This window comes from Cupressus sempervirens, chromosome 7 (genome assembly GCF_028749045.1).
Source record: "Cupressus sempervirens isolate cs-2001-9-10 chromosome 7, ASM2874904v1, whole genome shotgun sequence".
In the NCBI taxonomy this organism is placed as follows: domain Eukaryota; kingdom Viridiplantae; phylum Streptophyta; class Pinopsida; order Cupressales; family Cupressaceae; genus Cupressus; species Cupressus sempervirens.
The window spans coordinates 479,237,984-479,257,912 of NC_143124.1; the positions used below are offsets into that span (position 1 = coordinate 479,237,984).

The 19,929-nt window shown below is 33.5% G+C and overlaps 1 protein-coding gene across 1 annotated transcript; it reads left to right on the forward strand.

Moving 5' to 3' along the window:
- Positions 1-12,128: 12,128 nt before the first annotated feature.
- LOC149547624 (transcription termination factor MTERF8, chloroplastic-like) lies at positions 12,129-19,486 on the forward strand. The gene is made up of 2 exons (XM_089791736.1): positions 12,129-13,935; positions 19,178-19,486. The coding sequence occupies exon 1, from the start codon at positions 12,313-12,315 to the stop codon at positions 13,501-13,503; it is 1,191 nt and encodes a 396-aa protein (XP_089647862.1). The 5' UTR covers positions 12,129-12,312; the 3' UTR covers positions 13,504-13,935; positions 19,178-19,486.
- The last annotated feature ends 443 nt before the right edge of the window (positions 19,487-19,929 follow it).

The window sequence follows — 19,929 nt, forward strand, 5'->3', positions numbered from 1 at the left end:
CAGATAATGCAAAAAAATGTGGACTATTATCTTTTAAGATGCACAAAAGCAAAACACAAGTTGCTAGAAGGAACTATAGATGCTGATCAACAATCATATCCAATTGGATCAGTTGTTATTGAAGAAACATATTATCAACAAACAAGGGTAATTGATAGTGGTATTGAATTTATTGAATACAAGCCTGGAGGAAAGGTTTTACATTACAATAACCATGTTATAGCAACCAAATTACAATTTGAAGCAATACAAAGAAGAGGACGTCGTGGAAATCAAAAGTGGAAATTGCCTATTGAAGAACATGAAAAAATTCTAGAGATAATAAAAATTAGAGAGGATCCTAACAATACATTGTTTGTGGAGCTCTACTTGAGCTATGCCTGTATAGCTCTTATACTTTCATATTTAATATTGACAGGATATTTGTTTTATAAATCTTTGTACATTGGATCATTTATCTTGGATATGCAAAATTAGACATGTTTTGTTATTTTTATTTAAATTCAACATGGATATCTCATTTAAGACCACCTCTTAGGACCTCCCCTTAAGAAAATCTCTTAGGACCTCCCCTTAAGACCACCTATTAGAACATCTCCTTAGTACCACCTTTTACCTGACCTCCGCTTAAGACAACCCCTTTAATATTTGTATGTATTTATATGTACATTGTTTATGTTTTCTTACATATGATTGTTAATGTTGTTATGTATTTATTTACATATAATCTTTATATGTTCTTATATGATACATTCTTTATGTTTGTATATAATCATTATGTTCTTGCATGTATTAACTTTTATTAATTAAATATTGTAACATGCATTCTGTAGGTCATACTCTTTATATGTTATTACAAGTATATGTTACATATTACATACATTATATTTTATTAATTAAATGTTGTTAATTATAGTTAATTAAGAATACATATGTCATTAAATATAGTTAATTATACTTAGATTAAATATAGTTAATTAAGACATGTCATTAAATAGAGTTAAGACATTAAATATAGTTAATCATACTTAGATTAAGGCATGTCATTAAATATAGTTAATTATAGTTAGATTAAATATATAGTTAATTTTACTTGACACATGTCATTAAACATAGTTAATACATGAGACATTAAATATAGTTAGATTAAATATAGTTAATTATACTTAGATTAAATATATAAAACTTAATTATACTTATATTAAGACACGTCATTAAGTATAGTTAATTAAACTTAAATTACTTGGCATTAAAAATAGTAACATGTACATAAACATGAATATTGAAAACATATACATATGTATATTAACTTTTATTAATTAAATGTTGTAGTTCATGCATTCTTTCTAGGTGATCATAGTCTTTATATGTTCTTATGCACATGTATATGTTATATTCTTATGTACATGGACCATTAAAATTATATAGTTAGTTACACTTAGATTAAGGCATTAAGATGAATAGCTATACATATACATGTAAACTTGAATATTGAAAACATGAATATAAGGCATTAAGATGAATAACATATACAGAAACATGTTCATAACACATACATAAGTTACATAAAAGATTAAGACATTAAAAGATCAATAAGATACATGTGTACATTAAAAGATCAATAACATACATGTACATATATCTAGAGAATATAATGTACCCATATCAAATGTATAAAAATAGATCATGTATCAAATGTCTAGAAATAACATATATAAAACATCAAAATCTCCATATAAACATGTATCTGGAAATAACATATAAAAAATCAAAGTGTCCATATAAACATGTATTTAGACATAACATGTGTGTAATAAAATAAAAGGCCACATATGATAATCAGCTACATCCCCCCTCTTGATCCTGGGCCCTGTCCCCAAAAGGGTTTATCAACTGCATCTGAACCCTATGTCAAATGATAACTTGGACCATTTAATTATGTGTATAGAGAAATTATATCAAGATCTACATGTATATAAATCAAATATATATATATATATATATTTAAATTTTAACATACCTAGGACTCACGACGTGTAGGATCTGTCTGTTGGAGTTGATGAAATCCAACTCTGAAGACGCCCAAGATCACCTGCATGCAAAAATCTGTCAAAGGGAAGCCAAGGAGAGAAGAGTGTGGAGCTAGGAAAAAACCCTAAATGGACATGAGAGAGAAGAGATATGCAAACACAAGAAAATATGTATTTACAATATGAATGCATTGATATTGAGTTATGAAATACAATGAGGTAGCTCGAATATAAAGAGCTCAAGGAATCTCCTAGAACAAGCTAGAAGATGCTAGGAGATAAATGTGACAACTAAGCATACATCCACATGAGGTGAAAAGTCCTCGAACAATGTGAGAGGATAAGTATGACTTAGGAGAGAACAAACTCCCGTATTGTTAACAACTTATCACAAACTCCTAGACTAAAACTAATAAATGAAATGCATTTACCTAAGTAAGCTTAAGTAATAGAATAAATAATTAATTATATACTCTTAAACCCCCCCTTAAGTGCAACTTAGGGAAATGCCTTATCTCGCAAAACTAAGAAATGCAGAAATGCAGAATGGGTCCCGATAATGAGGCCATGTTAGGTACCCATATACAATACAAAGAGATGCAACCTCTATAAATGGGGAAAGCGAGAAAATCACGTGGGAAAAACCCTCTCTCAGAAAGAGGTAAAAACCTAGTGAAGAATTGAAGAAGCCTCCAACTAGGGAAATATCCCCTAAAACAGGAACAAGGAGTGATCATGAAGAGTATCATTGAAGCATGAAGAAGCCGCAAAATCTACCATCAAAAGGAGAACTACTGATCTAAAGAACCTCCATGGAAGAAGAAGGCACAAACTGAGCGTGTCTATATGGTAGATGATCCATCTCACTGAAATGCATAGGTAGCCAACCACTGCAATCGCCTCGTATATAGGATCAACCACTGAATACATAGTTCACACTATCGAACAATCAAACCACAGATGCATTAGAACAATAACATAACCCCCTCTTAATGTAGACAAGGTGAGATGACAGGCAATTGAGAAGGTGGGTCAAAAATCTCTTGCAGACGAACCAAGAACAACGAGAGAGGAAGAGGTACAAACACCTATAAAGACACGGTCACAATGACACTCCATGGGGCTAATGTCATGGAAGGGAAACTCACTTGAAAAAGGGAGAAGGCTTAAAATAGCAAACAACTATCCCCCCCCCCCCCCCCATGGTACTTTATAAAAATAGTGCATGTACAACTGACTCAAAAATAACGTTCATGAATCTGAAATGAAAAAGTGACACTTTATCTTAGTGCGTATACAAAAGAGCTTACAATTGATGTCTACAATGATTAGAACAAGAAAAAAGTTGACAAAAAAGAAAGTACAACCTAAAACAAAAGAAACCATGCTAGGAAAATGATCCTTGGACCTAAAACACCCAAGATATCCACCATATAGAAAAAATGCCAAAAACATGATAGAAAGAGCATGGGCCAAAATCTAAGAAAAAAGACTACATTTTTTAAAAGGTGATAGAACCAGCTTTCCAAAAATATAACATTTTCAAAAAATTGACATGGGACGCAAAAGATACGAAAGTCGGAGTAAAAAATTGAACTTTAGACTTCAACTAAAAAATAGGCAATAAAATTGCATCAAAACCTAAAAATACCTACACCAATTTCTCCATCTCGGAACTAGCTTTTCGACACTTCTTTTGGATCGAAAAAATACCTTCGTACGCTCAAGTTATGGCCAAAAAACTGAAGGTAGGTAAAAAAGGACCTAGGAGATGTGCAAGAGGTGATGCAGCGCTGACGTTAGCAAAATACTGTGCTAAATTTGATGGCCTAGCAGTTGTCAAAACAAAAAAAAGCCACGTGGCAAAATCTGACGTGGCAGGGGTGACGTGGTGGGTCCACGTAGCACCCAGGCCGCGTGTCACCCCAACACGCTATCGAGTGGCTACAAAACATTGATTGTAACTCCACATAATTGTGACTATGTAGGGAAATCCAACTGGACACTAAGTGGCGGATGAGCGGACAAGCCCAGTGGAGCGGAGGGTTATGGTGACTCTGCGGTGGAGGGACCTGGTGGCGCTGTCGGAAGGTTTGATCACAGGCGGAGGTGGAGGCAAGGGCAGCGCAGTCTCTCTGTGGTCGAGCACAAGCGACCGCTGGGTGGCACGGTGGTGGTCGCTTGCCAGTGTGGCCTGATTTTAATTTTAATTTTTTTAAAAAACCCTACGACCGTATGATTGTACGGAAAGCCCTGTGCCTAAATTTTTTTTGCCTCCCGGAGCTCTATCTCCAAAATCAACAAGTTTTATATGAATTCTAATTGTAAAATGCCTTTTGAATCCAATGGCAACATATATTTGGGTCCAATGTGCTCTGAAAAATTGTTGTCCCCCTGATTTGAAGAAAAAATGCACAAACAAACTAGGGTTTGTGACTTCAAATCATGGCTTCAAAAATCCTTCAACGAAGCAGCAGCAGGGAGGCTCTAATACCATGTTGGAGTTGATGAAATCCAATTCCAAAGACACCCAAGATCACTTGCATGCAAAAACTTGTCCAAGGGAAGCTAAGGAGAGAAGAGCGTGGAGCTAGGGAAAAACCCTAAATGAACATGAGAGAGAAGAGATATGCAAACACAAGAAAATATGTATTTACAATATGAATGCGTTGATATTGAGTTATGAAATACAATGAGGGAGTTCAAATATAAAGAGCTCAAGGAATCTCCTAGAACAAGCTAGAAGACACTAGGAAATAAGTGTGACAACTAAGCATACATCCACATGAGGTGGAAAGTCCTTGAACAATGTGAGAGAATAAGTATGACTTAGGAGAGAACAAACTCCTGTATTGTCAACAACTTATCACAAACTCCTAGACTACAACTATTAAATGAAATGCATTTACCTAAGTAAGCTTAAGTAATAGAATAAATAATTAATTATTTACTATAACACTGTCGATGTCTGCAGCTTAGCAAAACGTAACATACTATCACTCAAACCCTATAACACACACACACACACACACACACACACACACACACACACATGTATATAAATTCAAACATATAGACATATTATTTACCATAATAAAAATAAATTTAAACATATAGAGATATTTACCATAGCATTATGTAATGCTCTGTCGATTTGACTGATATTTGAATCATGCAATGAAAAAATAGTATCAGCGTCCAAGTCAATAGTGTGGCCCTGATCTGAAAGCATGGAGGTAAATAGACCAGGATATCTAGCACTGACATCCTGAGTGGGGGGTGTTGTAGGGTCCTGAGTAGCTAGGGCTAGTACTATAGCTTGGGCCTGTGTAGCAACAGGAGCAATAGAAGGTGCAAGAATGTCCTCCTGCCTCTGTGAATCCTCTAGGACTGTTGTACATGACAAAATATGACTAATCTGAGAGCTCATGTCACGAAGTGGAATCCTTGTGAGTGTAGATAATTCTTGTTATGCATCTAAAAGATCATATGCTAAATATCATCCCAAACGATGCAATGCATCCACCACTAAGATTGTAGAAATGTCTGCTGGAGAAGGTATGTCTGAAACTCCATAATCATCATCAACAGGTGCACTAGATGATGTAGCTATGGGAGTGGTACCTTGAGACTGTAGCATATATCTACCACATTGATCAAAAGAAATCTCGTGTAACTGTGTGGCGATGATGGCAATGCTCAAAAATATTTGTGTCCTAATTGTGTCATCAGGAACACTCTCGCCTGCAGCAACCATTTGTGGACCTCTCGACATAACCAAAAGGTTTGGACCCACCATTTCCCATTTGTTAATGGGTGTAGGAGTGTTTGTGGGTCTAAATCTGTCAGAAAGTCTCCCTTGACCCTGCTCAACATGCCTTGGATAATCTGTATAGTCAACATCATAGTGTAAATGAAATTCTGCAAACAATTGTTTGTAGAAATATAGAGGGAACTCATCCTTCTACGGCCATTTATGATGAGTGGCCAACCAACAAGGATACATCAATGGTGCGACAAGTGGATCAATACACTTTGTCGCTGAGTAGCCTCTGACTCTGTGACGATCTGTATAAGATGGAAACATGGATTTCACCATGCCAGTGGAAACCTTAGTGTCAATCTGTCTGTAATTCACAGTGCCAGTGACACTATGAGATAAAGAAGAATAAAATGTCTCAATGCTCATATCATCAAAAGGGTTGTATGATTCAATGGTTGGAATCATACAAAATAACTCCTCTCGCATCATTGTGACCTTCTCCCTATTAGGGAGGGTGGTAGAAGAGGAAAGTGAGGTATCCAAAACTTGCATAGCATGAGATAATCTCACAACTGTATATCTAAATAACAACTGTCTATCCTGAGTGGAGGAGGTCGATCTGCGTGTTCTACCAGAATCAACACTCTAACCACCACCACAGACACTAGCATCGCCTGAGGATGCAGGAGCACGATCCCTACAACTAGATGCCATAATATATATATGAATATAAATACAAAGATATGAATGTGAAGCTACAAGAGTGATAAATATCTAGAGATCTGCACATGCATATATATACAAATATAAACATACAAGTGTATTTAAATTAAAATAATTAAAAGTTAAATTTAATTTGAAACATACGTACATATAAATACGCAACATTAAATGTATGGTGCTATTTAATCATGTAACATGTATGCATTTTTAAACAAATTATCTTAGAGATCATATCTAATGTACATTGTAACGTGCTCATGCAAATGTGAAAAATAAATATTCGTACATGCACATGTGTATATGCGATAAAAAAAATAAAATTTCTTGATTAAATGATAACTAAGTGTACACATGTATATGCAATAAAAAAATATAATTCTTCACTAAATTCTAGATTTTGATGTAAATGCTTTGATGATTATGGGGAGTGTAGATGAGAGTTAGGACATAGGGATAGAAAAATTTGTTACTAGATAAGTAAATGAGTTTAGTTAGCAAATGTTAGTTTACAATTTAGAACTCATGACTTAATGTAGTAGTTTGAATTAGAGTTAAGAATGTTAATAAAGTAAATGGGATATAGTTTTATTAAGGTTGATAGTAAGTAAGGTCTATTATGTGCTAGTAAACATATGAATACCTATTAGAACCTACAACAAACATAATGACCTAGTAGGAGTCCCTAGGTCCCCTTAACATATATATGGATAAAAATACCTACAAATGTATCATAAGAGGCCGTTATGTATCATTTGGTAATATAAGAATCATCATTACCTAATAAAACCTATTATATCCTAATAATACATATTAAGACTTATTAGAACCTATAAAAAATAGTATGACCTATTGCGACTCCTATGTCCCCTTAAGACACACATGTATGGATAACATGTACCTAAAAACGTATCATAAGTGATCTTAATGTGTTGTTTGCTAATGTAAGACTCATTATTACCTAACAATACCTATTATGTGCTAGTAAACATATGAATACCTATTAGAACCTATAACAAACATAATGATCTAGTAGGAGTCCCTAGGTCCCCTTACATATATATGGATACAAATACCTAGAAATGTATCATAAGAGGTTGCTATGTGTCATTTGGTAATGTAAGAATCATCATTACCTAATAAGACCTATTATATCCTAATAATACATATTAAGACTTATTAGAACCTATAAAAAATAGTATGACCTATTATGACTCATATGTCCCCTTAAGACACACATGTATGGATAACATACCAAAAAATGTATCATAAGTGATCCTAACATGTTTTTTGGTAATGTAAGAATCATTATTACCTAAAAATACCTATTATGTGCTAGTAAACATATGAATAACTATTAGAACCTATAACAGACATAATGACCTAGTAGGAGTCCCTAGGTCCCCTTAACATATATATGGATAAAAATACCTAGAAATGTATCATAAGAGGTCGTTATGTGTCATTTGGTAATGTAAGAATCATCATTACCTAATAAGACCTATTATATCCTAATAATACATATTAAGACTTATTAGAACCTATAAAAAATAGTATGACCTATTACGACTCCTATGTCTCCTTAAGACACACATGTATGGATAATGTACCTAAAAACATATCAAAAGTGATCATAATGTGCTGTTTGGTAATGTAAGACTCATTATTACCTAACAATACCTATTATGTGCTACTAAACATATGAAAATCTATTAGAAACTATAACAGACATAATGACCTAGTAGGAGTCCCTCGGTCCCCTTAACATATATATGGATAAAAATACCTAGAAATGTATCATAAGAGGTCATTATGTGTCATTTGGTAATGTAAGAATCATAATTACCTAATAAGACCTATTATATCCTAATAATACATATTAAGACTTATTAGAACCTATAAAAAATAGTATGACCTATTACGACTCCTATGTCCCCTTAAGACACACATGCATGGATAACATAACTAAAAATGTATCATAAGTGATCTTAATGTGTTGTTTGGTAATGTAAGACTCATTATTACCTAAAAATACCTATTATGTGTTGTTTGGTAATGTAAGAATCATTATTACTTAACAATAACTACTTTTTAAAATGAACATCATGAATATCTAAGTGTGGTTCATTCAGTTAGTAAAGTGCCTATGTTACCATAAGAATGTGGTATAGGTTATGGTTGTAGTTGATATAGGGTTATGTTAGAAGGTGTATTTAATGTCAAAATTAATTTCACCATAATAGATTATTGTTTCACCTAGATCCATCAAGTTATGTTAGAAACTGAACAATGTGCCCTAAAGTTTTGCTACATTTTTTACTAATGTTTTTCTACATTTTTAAACTGATTTTTTTGACATTTTTACCTAATGTTTTTTTATATTTTTACCTAATGTTTTTCTACACTTTTAACTAATGTTTTTCTACGTTTTTACCTCATGTTTAACTACATTCTTGCTAACAAATTAATTTAAATACCATTCTAAAACAATCTAAAATAATTTAAAACAATTTAATTAATTAAAATATAAACAATTCTAAATATTTCACGCACAAAATAGGTAAAAAACAACTACTTTAAGTACAATTAACATTTACTAATAAAAAAACACATTAAAAAATTTTTAAAAATGGGAAAAAAAAACCACTAACCCATTACGGCCAAAACATCTGAACTACTCTCCGAGAACCTAAGAACTGCAATAGTGAAAATGATAGCTGCAAGAGGTTTACGACAGTTTTATTATGTTAGAGGGGCTTCGACTAGAACTGTTCTAGCCAAAATGCTTCTAGCCGAAATGGTATGTGCCATGTCGACGTAGGAAATTGCCACGTATGTTTGGCCAAAACAGTTCCAGCCAGAATTGTTCCGACTGAAATTGTTATGACCGAAATATCTTCTGGTATCACTAAGGGTGACACAGGTTTGTGCTTCCACCCTATTATCATTGTCATTAATGTTTAATATATTCAATCATTAGTGAGTCACAATAAAACAAGTACACTATGAATGATATCTTGATAAACCTTTAAGGTAGCTCAAATGATGTTATATTTTTAAAAGATTTTAACATGATCATTAAGTTAATATAACTCTTATTAATTCATATATCTTAAGCCGATGGACTTGTCCTAATGATGGACTTGGTGTCATTGATTTTGAAACTATAGGCCCTATCATTAATGCTATTGGGGTTGTTGAAGCTATGAACTCTTTTGATTCTTTGGCTTGACATTCTGTGGCTGCATGAGGAGGGATGGATTACAGTAAAAGGAAAACATTCAAAGAAGTTTCCATCCAAATTTTCTCCTTTTTCCCACAAGTTAGGGGATAAGGGGAATTCTTATTTATTTTGTATTAATTTTTTTGATGGGTGGTCAGATTATCATGAGCTTCTTCCTTTTGACCACCAACCAAGGCGTGTGGGGGTGATGAGATGTTAGGTTCCCCGCTTTTTGTCTATGTCCTATTCTTTCTCTATCTTGTTACTTTTTTGTATAAGTTAATGCATAGCTTTTAGTTTTGTTTGCAAACTGCTTGGCCTTGCAAAAACATTATATTAGGGTTTCAAGGTCCTTTCAAAACCTTTTTTCCTAATTAAAAACTCTTATCAATTCATAACAATTAAAGTGTTTTTTTTGGCAAAACTTTATATTTATATTAATAACAATAACTAGTTCAAAAATGGCTCCTAGAGAAAAGAACTAGTAAAGAAAAACTCTGGTCATTGCCTGATACAAAAAATAATGTAGAAGAAGAAAGACTACATCTAGAGAGAGTATCCATCAAAACTAATAAATCTTGTCATTGTGAATCTCAAATCTAGAACATTGTGATAACAAAGAGCCCAAAACTCATATAGTTACAATTCATTGTTTGGTGTCGAAGACAACACCAAAACCCAAGCCAAAAACTATCATAAAAGTTTTCGTCATTAATCTTCATCCAAAACTCTAATTGAGACCGTGATATAAGAAAAAAGCCTTCCGATGCAAGTGTGACCCATGACCCTGAAATGCATACAATATCTCAAAAGAACAAGTGAGATCCATAAAAGTAAAACATGTGAAATCGTAGAGAAGCCACGATTTACTATCAAATAGACTAGAATTATTATCATTAGTTAGATATCTTAATGCAATAATCAAATAATACCTAACAATATTTATTGCTTTAATAGTAGAATAACTTAACTATTGGTAGAAACATACACACAACCACACATTATACAATTGACCCAAGGTCCCGAACTCAAACCAAGACCATGATCATATAGAGGGGTGTTACATTTGTAATTTATAAGCTTTTATATTATATATTAGAAATGTTATATTTCTTGTAAGATAATATTTTACTATTTTTGACTTTTTGAAAGTTCAATTTATTCTTTCATATTGATATAGTTCCTTTACATGATTGATATATTGGTATGTGACTAAGCTTGTTAGTTCACTCTTTTAATACATTCAAGTCAATTTTGATATTTAATAGAGCCTAAAGAGGTTACCTTTGAGTGACATTTCTTCTTCTAACATAAATATTGTTATTTTATTAATTAATGTCTACAATTTTATACTCTAGCTAGTTATTGAATGATTAAAGAGCAATGAACAAGAGGGTACTCAATATAAAGTATTTGTATCACTTATTCAAAATAAAAAGTTGTAGAAACTTAAGTGTTTGGAAATTTTAAAAATATTGTTCTATTAATACTGAAGGATTATAAACAATCCCCCCTCTCTCGAGTTATGTCTCCCTCCCTCTCATTCTCTTTCTCTAGATTCATGTCTACCAATCTATCTTTCTATCTCTATCACTCTCTCCCTTTCTCTTTCCATATATCTCCCTCTTTCTCTCACCCTCTCTCTATTTTCCCCCTCTACATCTCTATCTACTTCTCTTTAATTATATGGATATGTCACCCTTTCCCCTCTCTCTACATATCCTTATACAAATCTCTCTATCACTGTGTGTCAGCATATACATCTCTCCCTCTTTCAACCAATGTCTTTATATTTTATTTCTATCCACTCAATTTTGATTGCCAAGTGAGTTCATGTACAACACAATTATATACAAAAAATAGACTATGAATTTTCCTACTTCACCTTTGCACCATTTCATCGTACTCATTCCATGCCAAGGCTCGCTAGTAATTATTTCACATATAAATTACAAACTACTAAATATTCATCGAGATTGACTCTTATACATGAACAAATATCAAACAAGTACCAAACTATAAATACCATATAAAAAATTATAATTACAATCACTAATAGATCTTATATATACACATAGATTATTTACAAAAGTCTCATTCTTATATAAATCGATAATGTATACAGATATCACTCTTTCCCATATAAAGAACCTTGAAGACATACTATTTTCTGTACTATAATTCAATAATGATAATATCACACCTATGAAAATATTTGTATATAGATAAATGTAAAATATTGACAATGAACTCTCCAATATCTAATATTGAAGCATATCATGTACCATTATACCCCCAAACATGTACCATTATACCCCCAAACACTTGGAATATATATATTTAAGAAAGGGTAAAAGCATCCAGGTCTCACTTTTTGCTCTATCTCACGGGCTAGGTTTCCTAGTATTTTCCCCCAAATTTGCGTCCATTAACGATTCCCGAACCCTTTATTTTCAATTTTCTTTTTCCAGCAATACAAATTCATTTTCAAAGTTTTAGGGCTCGTTAAAGTATTGCTATTTGGAGTCTCTATCATCTGCCTAGGGTTTTACTGAGCTCGGAGCTTGACTTGGAGAATGTCTGCCTGTACAATGCTCTTCCTCAAATGGAGTCTCTCATTGTTCGGCTGCTCTCTTCCCTCAAGACATTCCTTCTCCTCCACCTCAAAATTGTCTGCTGTCAAATCCTCAAATGAACCAGATTGCAGGAGGCGCCGAAAAATAGCGATGACCAGGTTTTTGCTCAACGAATTGGGGTTTTCTGAGTCTATAGCTTCAGCGATCTGTAAGAAGAATGAAAGTTTGTTCAAGGCTGAATCCATTGGCAGAGCACAGCAGGTCGTCCAGATTTTCAGAGACTACGGTTTCACCGAAGACCAGGTAAGGAAAATCATTTTCGTACAGCCAAGTTATTTGAAGGTCAAAGTGGAAACGCAGTTAAAGCCCAAGCTGGAGTTCATGAAAGCATTAGGTTTTACTGGTAGCAACCTGGGACACTGCGCAAGTCGAGAACCCGGATTGCTCCATTGCAGTTTGGAACATCATCTAAGCCCTAACATTTCCATGCTTGTAAGCGCATTTGGTTCAAAGCTCAATTTGTGCAAAATTCTCATGCACAATCCCAGGTTTTGGTTGTTCAAATTTGACAATTTGGAATCTAAAATAGATATATTAAAGCAATCTGGTATGCGAGATGAGCTTCTTTTATATGTAATCAGTTTAAGACCTTATTTAATTTTGGGCAGTGAAGATATGCTTAAATTGAAGATCGAGTATGTAAGAAACCTAGGTGTTTTGGAGGGATCAAAAGTTTTTGCAGGTGCCCTTGCAGTGGTTGATAGCTCTGGGCTCGAAAATTTTAAAAATAAATTCAAACATTTGGCGACGCTGGGTCTTTTGGAGAATGAGATTCTGCAGATTGTAAGAAGGCATCCTAGCGTCTTTTCTGAGGGCATCGGTAAGATAACGAAAAACATGGATTTCTTGAAAAATGTTGCGGGGTTTCAGCCAAACGTTGTGGTTTCGTATCCTCGCCTTCTAGGTTATAGTGTAGAGAGTAGGCTTCAACCACGGCATAAGGTAATTGAATTTTTAACGGAAACAGAACTATCCAGACTTCCTAGAAATCTAGCTACTGTTTATGAAATGAGTGAAAAATGTTTTGCGGACAAATTTTTGATGCCCAGTTCTGAAGCAGCAAATTTGTTTGAAAAGTACAAGGGTAAGTCTGTTGACGTTGAGGTTGGAGTAGACAGAGAAGGGATTTGATCAATTCAGGCGTTTTCATGTCGAAAAGGGGGTTTTAATTAATCCACTACGTTTCAATGGCTTCGATCAGAATCTAAGAGGATTTAATCAACAGGGTCCTTCGTTGAGGCTGGATGAAACGAAAGGATTTAAATCAATCAACTTCATTTTTTCATCTCTGATGAGAAAGGTAGACTTCGACATGCTGCAGGGTGCTAGCTTTTAATGCTTATTCACTACATAGCCAATGTCAACTCAAAGGGTTTTTTTAATTGAGTTGTACAACAGAGTAACAAATACTCCAAAGGAGAGAAAAAAAAGTCTATAAAGATTTGTTTGGGAGTGAAGTTGTATGTGTTTTTTTTTTATGGAGGGTTCAGACCTGCGAGGCAGCCCAGCGAGGCACAAGCCTGTGAGCTACCAACCAGCGAAGGCCACCATTAACAGTTTTAGGTATGTATTTTGAACTTACGTATTATATTAGTATGAAAAATTTTGAAACAGTGATTTTGAAATGATTTCTTATATTATCATGAGAAATTTTGAAACTTGTGATTGTAAACTATTTGAAATTAAGAATCAGTTCTAGTTTAGTTATAAGAACAATAAAAAATTCTCTCTCTCTCTCTCTCTCTATATGTATTTGCTCGACAATATATATGTTTTTATTACAATATGAAAGTTGTACATAGAGGACCACTGAAGTGGCTTAGATTCATAATATGTGGAAAGGGACATACAAATAAACATTCCTACACTTCCCCTTTCTAATCATAAAATAATTAGGACATATACATAAACATATGCACGTATAATTTAGTGCTTTTTAAAATCACCATTTACACTCGCATCCTAGAAACCATTTGTCACAGAACTACCTCTTGCAAAACCATTTGCAACATTACACCTCCAAAAACAGTTTACCATGACTTGCATCTTTCCATGACTTTGTCAGGATGTGTGGTTAACTAAAACCACCCTTCATTCTTTGATTTGTTGGCTCTGCGGTTCACATTCCTTCCATTACTACTAGCTGCTATCCATTTTCAAGACAAAACCCACTCCATTCACTACTTTTTGGATTTCATCTTCCCCTCATCATATTATAGCTCTGCTAGGTAAGCATCCAAAACCAAACTTTAAAATGTTCAAAAAAGCAGTTTGTTTTCCATTTACATATTACACCGCACTTCGCTTCTTTTGATAATAAATTTCATCAAAAAATTAAAAAAACCACAGTATTCTTCCTTTAAGCATTTGGGTAGAAAATCCTTACCCTGATTCTTCAGTGCCTTGACATTTTAGAGTGTCGATGGTGTGAAACATCTATTGGGAACCCTATAACCTGCTTTCCTTGCATACTTTGAAAACTTCGAATCTCCTTTTTTAGCTTCGCTCATGCCATTGCTATGTTTGCCTTGTAAGGCCCTTATTCAAAACGTGCTGGCCACTAGAGGAAAGAGGAGCATCCAATCTCCTTTCCTTCCTCCCAATTTGCGAAGCATTCATTGTAGTCAAAACCATAACCCGACACAACCCATTCCACCAATAATCAAGTCACGATGAAACAGTGACTCCATTAACCACAAAACTATCACTTCATTTTCCTTTAATTCTAGTCCCCATGCCATAATCATTGCTGCTACATCCATGCAACCGTCATAACTCTAGGTGAAGGACATTTCAAGCGAAGCTTCAACCTATGATCTATTACTACCGTGCATAACACGCCTTTTGTTGCCGCTTAGTCTGAAAAGTGAAAGTTGGCTCCATCATCGTGATCAACACCATTGCTCACAGGCTTCACAAACAACTCAAAATGTAGTGCCTACCCTCATTCACATCTTTTCTGGACACATTGTTGTTGTTATTATCAGACTATGATGGACTAGTTTTATGTTGATGGATTAGTGGTATTGTTTTGACACTATCAGACATTATGTTATGGATTCAGTGGTTATGTGATGAGATCATTTAGACTTTACATTTCATGCATACATGATGATCATTATATTGTTTTCAGCCATGGTTGATGATTAGTTGATGGTTATTATCTCATGTGTTTTATTATGGATACTTACCCCATACTTGCATGTGTATAGTGTGCGTGTTTTCTTATTGTATGACGTTTCTGATGTGGTTAAGGAAGGGAGTCGTAGTCACCTGTTTAGTCGGGATCTACACGATGCACCACTTCCTGCCATTGCCTGTTTAGCTTAGCATTATATATATTGTATGTACATGCATGATTTTTCTGCAGGTTGTAGGTACCAGGTATCGACTTCCCTGAATTGCCAAGATGAGCGTACCCTATTATACTATCTCAATGATAAGAGAAGGGAGATAAATTCTCAAGTCCAAATCCCAAACCCTTAAGCCAATTGTCTTAGTGAGGTAGGACAAGTATTTGGATATTTTACCTACCGAATGTGTCGGATGACATGATTCGTGATTTTTAACCCTTTAGACTGATTTTGAGTGATTTGCTCTATGATGGATTTTCATATTTTATTTTGGAGGTCTATGGTGAATTTTCTATTAATTAAGTCTTAATAAATAGATTTAATTAATAAATTAATTATTTGAGAAAATTAATATAAAATATCATGTTATTTGATATTTTGATTATAATTAATTAAATGAGAATTAATTGAAAGAAAAGAATTAAATAAAAAAAATTAGAAATTAAAATTAATAATAATAATAAAATAATAATAATAAGTAATAAATAAATAATAATAATAAAAGTTATAAAAATTAAAATGGAAGTTATAAATATTTAAATAGAAATTATATAAAAGTGAATTGGAGTTATAAGCTTGCATGGGAGTTAACGCACTTTTCTATTTCTCATGTGTCAACAACACGGGGGTTAGTGCATCAATTAAGCACATGGTGTCTACAACCCTATGACTCATCTTGAAAGTTGAAAAAGACGTATGCTTAGTTGGTGACACCTTCCAACTGTTTCTAGAAGCATTCTAGATGTTTCCTGAAAGCTCTTTATATTCAGACATTCATAGAGGCTTAGACATAGTGGTTGGAGTGCAAATTGGATTATTGGAGGACTCGAGAACTCTGAAAAAGGGAGGAGCTTGCTCTGCGGGTTTCTGAGGAAGAGCAAATTAGCATCAGAATCCGAGTAGATTCTTGTGATTTTATTTATGCTATTTCCGCATCATGCATTCCCTGTCTTCTTCGTGTCTTCCATATGTCTTCTGAAGAATTTCATAATTTATTGTGCATTCTCAATATGGGAAGATTAATTTATTTGAGAATTTTTATATGCATGGATCTAAAAAGAACACGGGGATAGGGTTGAGATTTATAGTCAAACTCATTAGATTTATTATTGAAAATTTTGGCAGATCAAAAGTTTATGGGGGAATTCTGAAAAAGTTGAAGTTGTATTGTTATTTTGTCAATTTGCTTATATATATGTATGTATGTATGTATGTATGTACAAATATATGCAGAATTAATAATATCACAATATATGAGCATATATATATATATATATGCTCATATATTGTGATATTATTAATTCTGCATACATACATACATACATACATACATACATACATACATACATATATATATATATATATATATATATATATATACATATATATGTATATATAATATATATTTGTTAAAAAACGAATAACATACCCGTGGGTGAAAACATTTTAATAAACGTTTTAAACCAAATCGCAAATTAAAATCGCGTTAGCGATTTTAAAAATAATATAAACATTTTATAAACATTGAGTCGGGGGGGGGGGGGGACGAGACCCGCACCCCCCACTGCGGTTGCAGTGTACCCCGTCGCAGGTACTGCGACCGCAGTGTCCTACGCACTGATAGCCATATTATATAATGTGTGTTGTTTTTTAAAAAACGTTTGCCATATTCGATTTTGGCATTAATCGAATTTGATTAATTCGATTTTGTTAAATGATAAAATAATTTATATATTCATATATATATATATACATATATATATATATATATATATATATATATATATATATATATATATATATATATATATATATATATATATATATAATATGTAAATACGATTATATGTTTTATAATTGTAAATTGATAATTGATTTATATCAAAGGCTCATCATTAAAATTAATTGTTCTATTAAGTATATTAAATATTGATTTGGTGGGGGACGTTTGGATTAAAATTATAATTAAAGAATAGATTTGTATTCATGTATAAATGTTCCTTCAAATTTTTTCTCTAAACTTGGAAACGTAAATCGAGACTTTTGCATTTAAATTCAAATTGTAAATTTAGCAAAACCAAAACATGTGTTTGCATTGTGTATTCTTTATGCTATTGTTTTGGGTTTTGGGTTGACTAGTGTTGACCAGTTATAAGACGTCTACCACAGGCTTGGAAGTTATGTGATTGTGATGTCATGATGATGTTTTAATCTTGATCTTTATAAACCCAACCATGGTTATGTGATAGAATGCTCTATGTATTGTTTGTAATTACTGATTGTTATAGTTGAGATTCTTATGTATGAGACACTTGACTTAACCATTATTTTTGGTCATCGATCAGTTAACCTTGGTTATTTTCTAGTTGCCATGATGGGACTGTGATGTAGATTTATTCTTGATGATGTCATGATGTGACATGTTTGACTCAACCATTTTTGGAGTCTTCGATCAGTTTGATTGAGATATATTTTGGTTATTGAGAACCATTGGATATTTTGATTATCAGTGACACCTCAGTTGCCAATAGAGAGCTGTTGTGATCATGATTTTCTATGGATGTTTGCTCATGGAGATTTGATGCTTTCATGCATATTTGATGATTTTATTATAGATTATCTTTTGTGATTTTGAGATTTATGAATCCATGAGCATTAGGGTAGGATATCTGCATGTAATGACGGGAAGTGGCTTGCAATGGGGGTCGGGGCCCTAAGAGGCTGCCAGGGTAACTCATTGTAAGTTGGATTAATAAGTGATAACATTCACACCTAATACTAACTAAAGGAACCTAAAAAGATAAGAGTTTTGTTCTTGCCCATGCCTTGAGTGCTTGTACAGGCTAGGATGGGAGTAGTGAGACGCATGGTTGCGACCTTGCATTTCGTAGTATGCCTCGTCAGTATGAGAGGATACTAGTGGACGCATGAAATTAGTATGGACCCGTGGATTTTAGCTAACTGCCAGGGTAACTTGTACGTGATAATTGCGATGACACTTACCCGCTTGCATAGTAGGTTCCTACATGTCATTGTGTGCCTCTAGGATTAGATATCGGATTTTGTGTTTGGAACTTTTGAATTAGTATACTTTTAGGATTCCTGGACTTATGGAGATTTGTGTATGTGTTATGGACAGCCTGTTTGGAACTTGAGGTTATCTCCTCAGCACAGTGGGAGTGGACCACTTCGGTACCACACGGTCAGGTGGTAGTGTATTTTCCACTCTTATCATTTTGAGATTTATTGAGACATCGTGGCTGTTGCGTCCTTCATGATGGTGGATATGTATCCTTTTCATTGATGATTAACATATGTTAGATGATGTTATCTTATGCTTTTATTTGCATGTTAAGACTACTTTCTACATATGATGTTGTGTATATTAGGAGTAACATTCCTATTATGTTAATACCGATGATCTCTTCGGTGATTTGGAATGTTACGCACAGAGGGATGGCTAGGATCCACGATGCTCTAATGATGCTATTAACGGTTGGGAGGAATCGTGCACTTAGTTTATTATGTTTGATCTTTATGATGGATGTATATATCTTCTATGATGATGTATTATGTATATTATGTGATTATCTTTACTTTGATGTATCATGGATTAGAATAGGATGATGTACCTTATTCTATGTATGTATTTTCTTTTGAGCTTGTCATACCCTGTGACATGTACAGTGGATGATTGAGTATTTGAAATGTAATGTATAAACATGGACTTATCATTATTATTTCATGTGGATGTTGTACTAGATGGATTCATGTATGTTAGATGTTTGTAGATGTAATCCAACATTAAGGGATCTTTAAGAATGTAATCTATTATGTATGTTATGTTTACTTTCAGATGGACATTACTATTGCTTTCGTTATTGTGCATAAGTTTTATGTGGTATTTACTTTCATGAAAAAAAAATCTTATTAAACTTAGTGAAATTCTAAGTTAATTCTTTGGATCACTTGGCGGGGCATTACACAAAAACATGCCACTCCGAAAACACCATAGCCATTGTGCCCATGAAAAATAGATTTAAAGATTGGTTACACGCTTTTGCACTACCCATTCATTAATGTTATCATTTCTCACACATAGGTTCGTCGTCATCGAAAAAGAAAGACACATAATCATGCAATTATAAAGTTTATCGTTCCATAATCTCAAAGGAAAAAGAAAATTTTCACTCAGATGGGTGTA

Bases quoted from the DNA above. Each gene is read 5' to 3' on its own strand.
- LOC149547624 (XM_089791736.1), top strand. From the start codon at position 12,313: ATGTCTGCCTGTACAATGCTCTTCCTCAAATGGAGTCTCTCATTGTTC.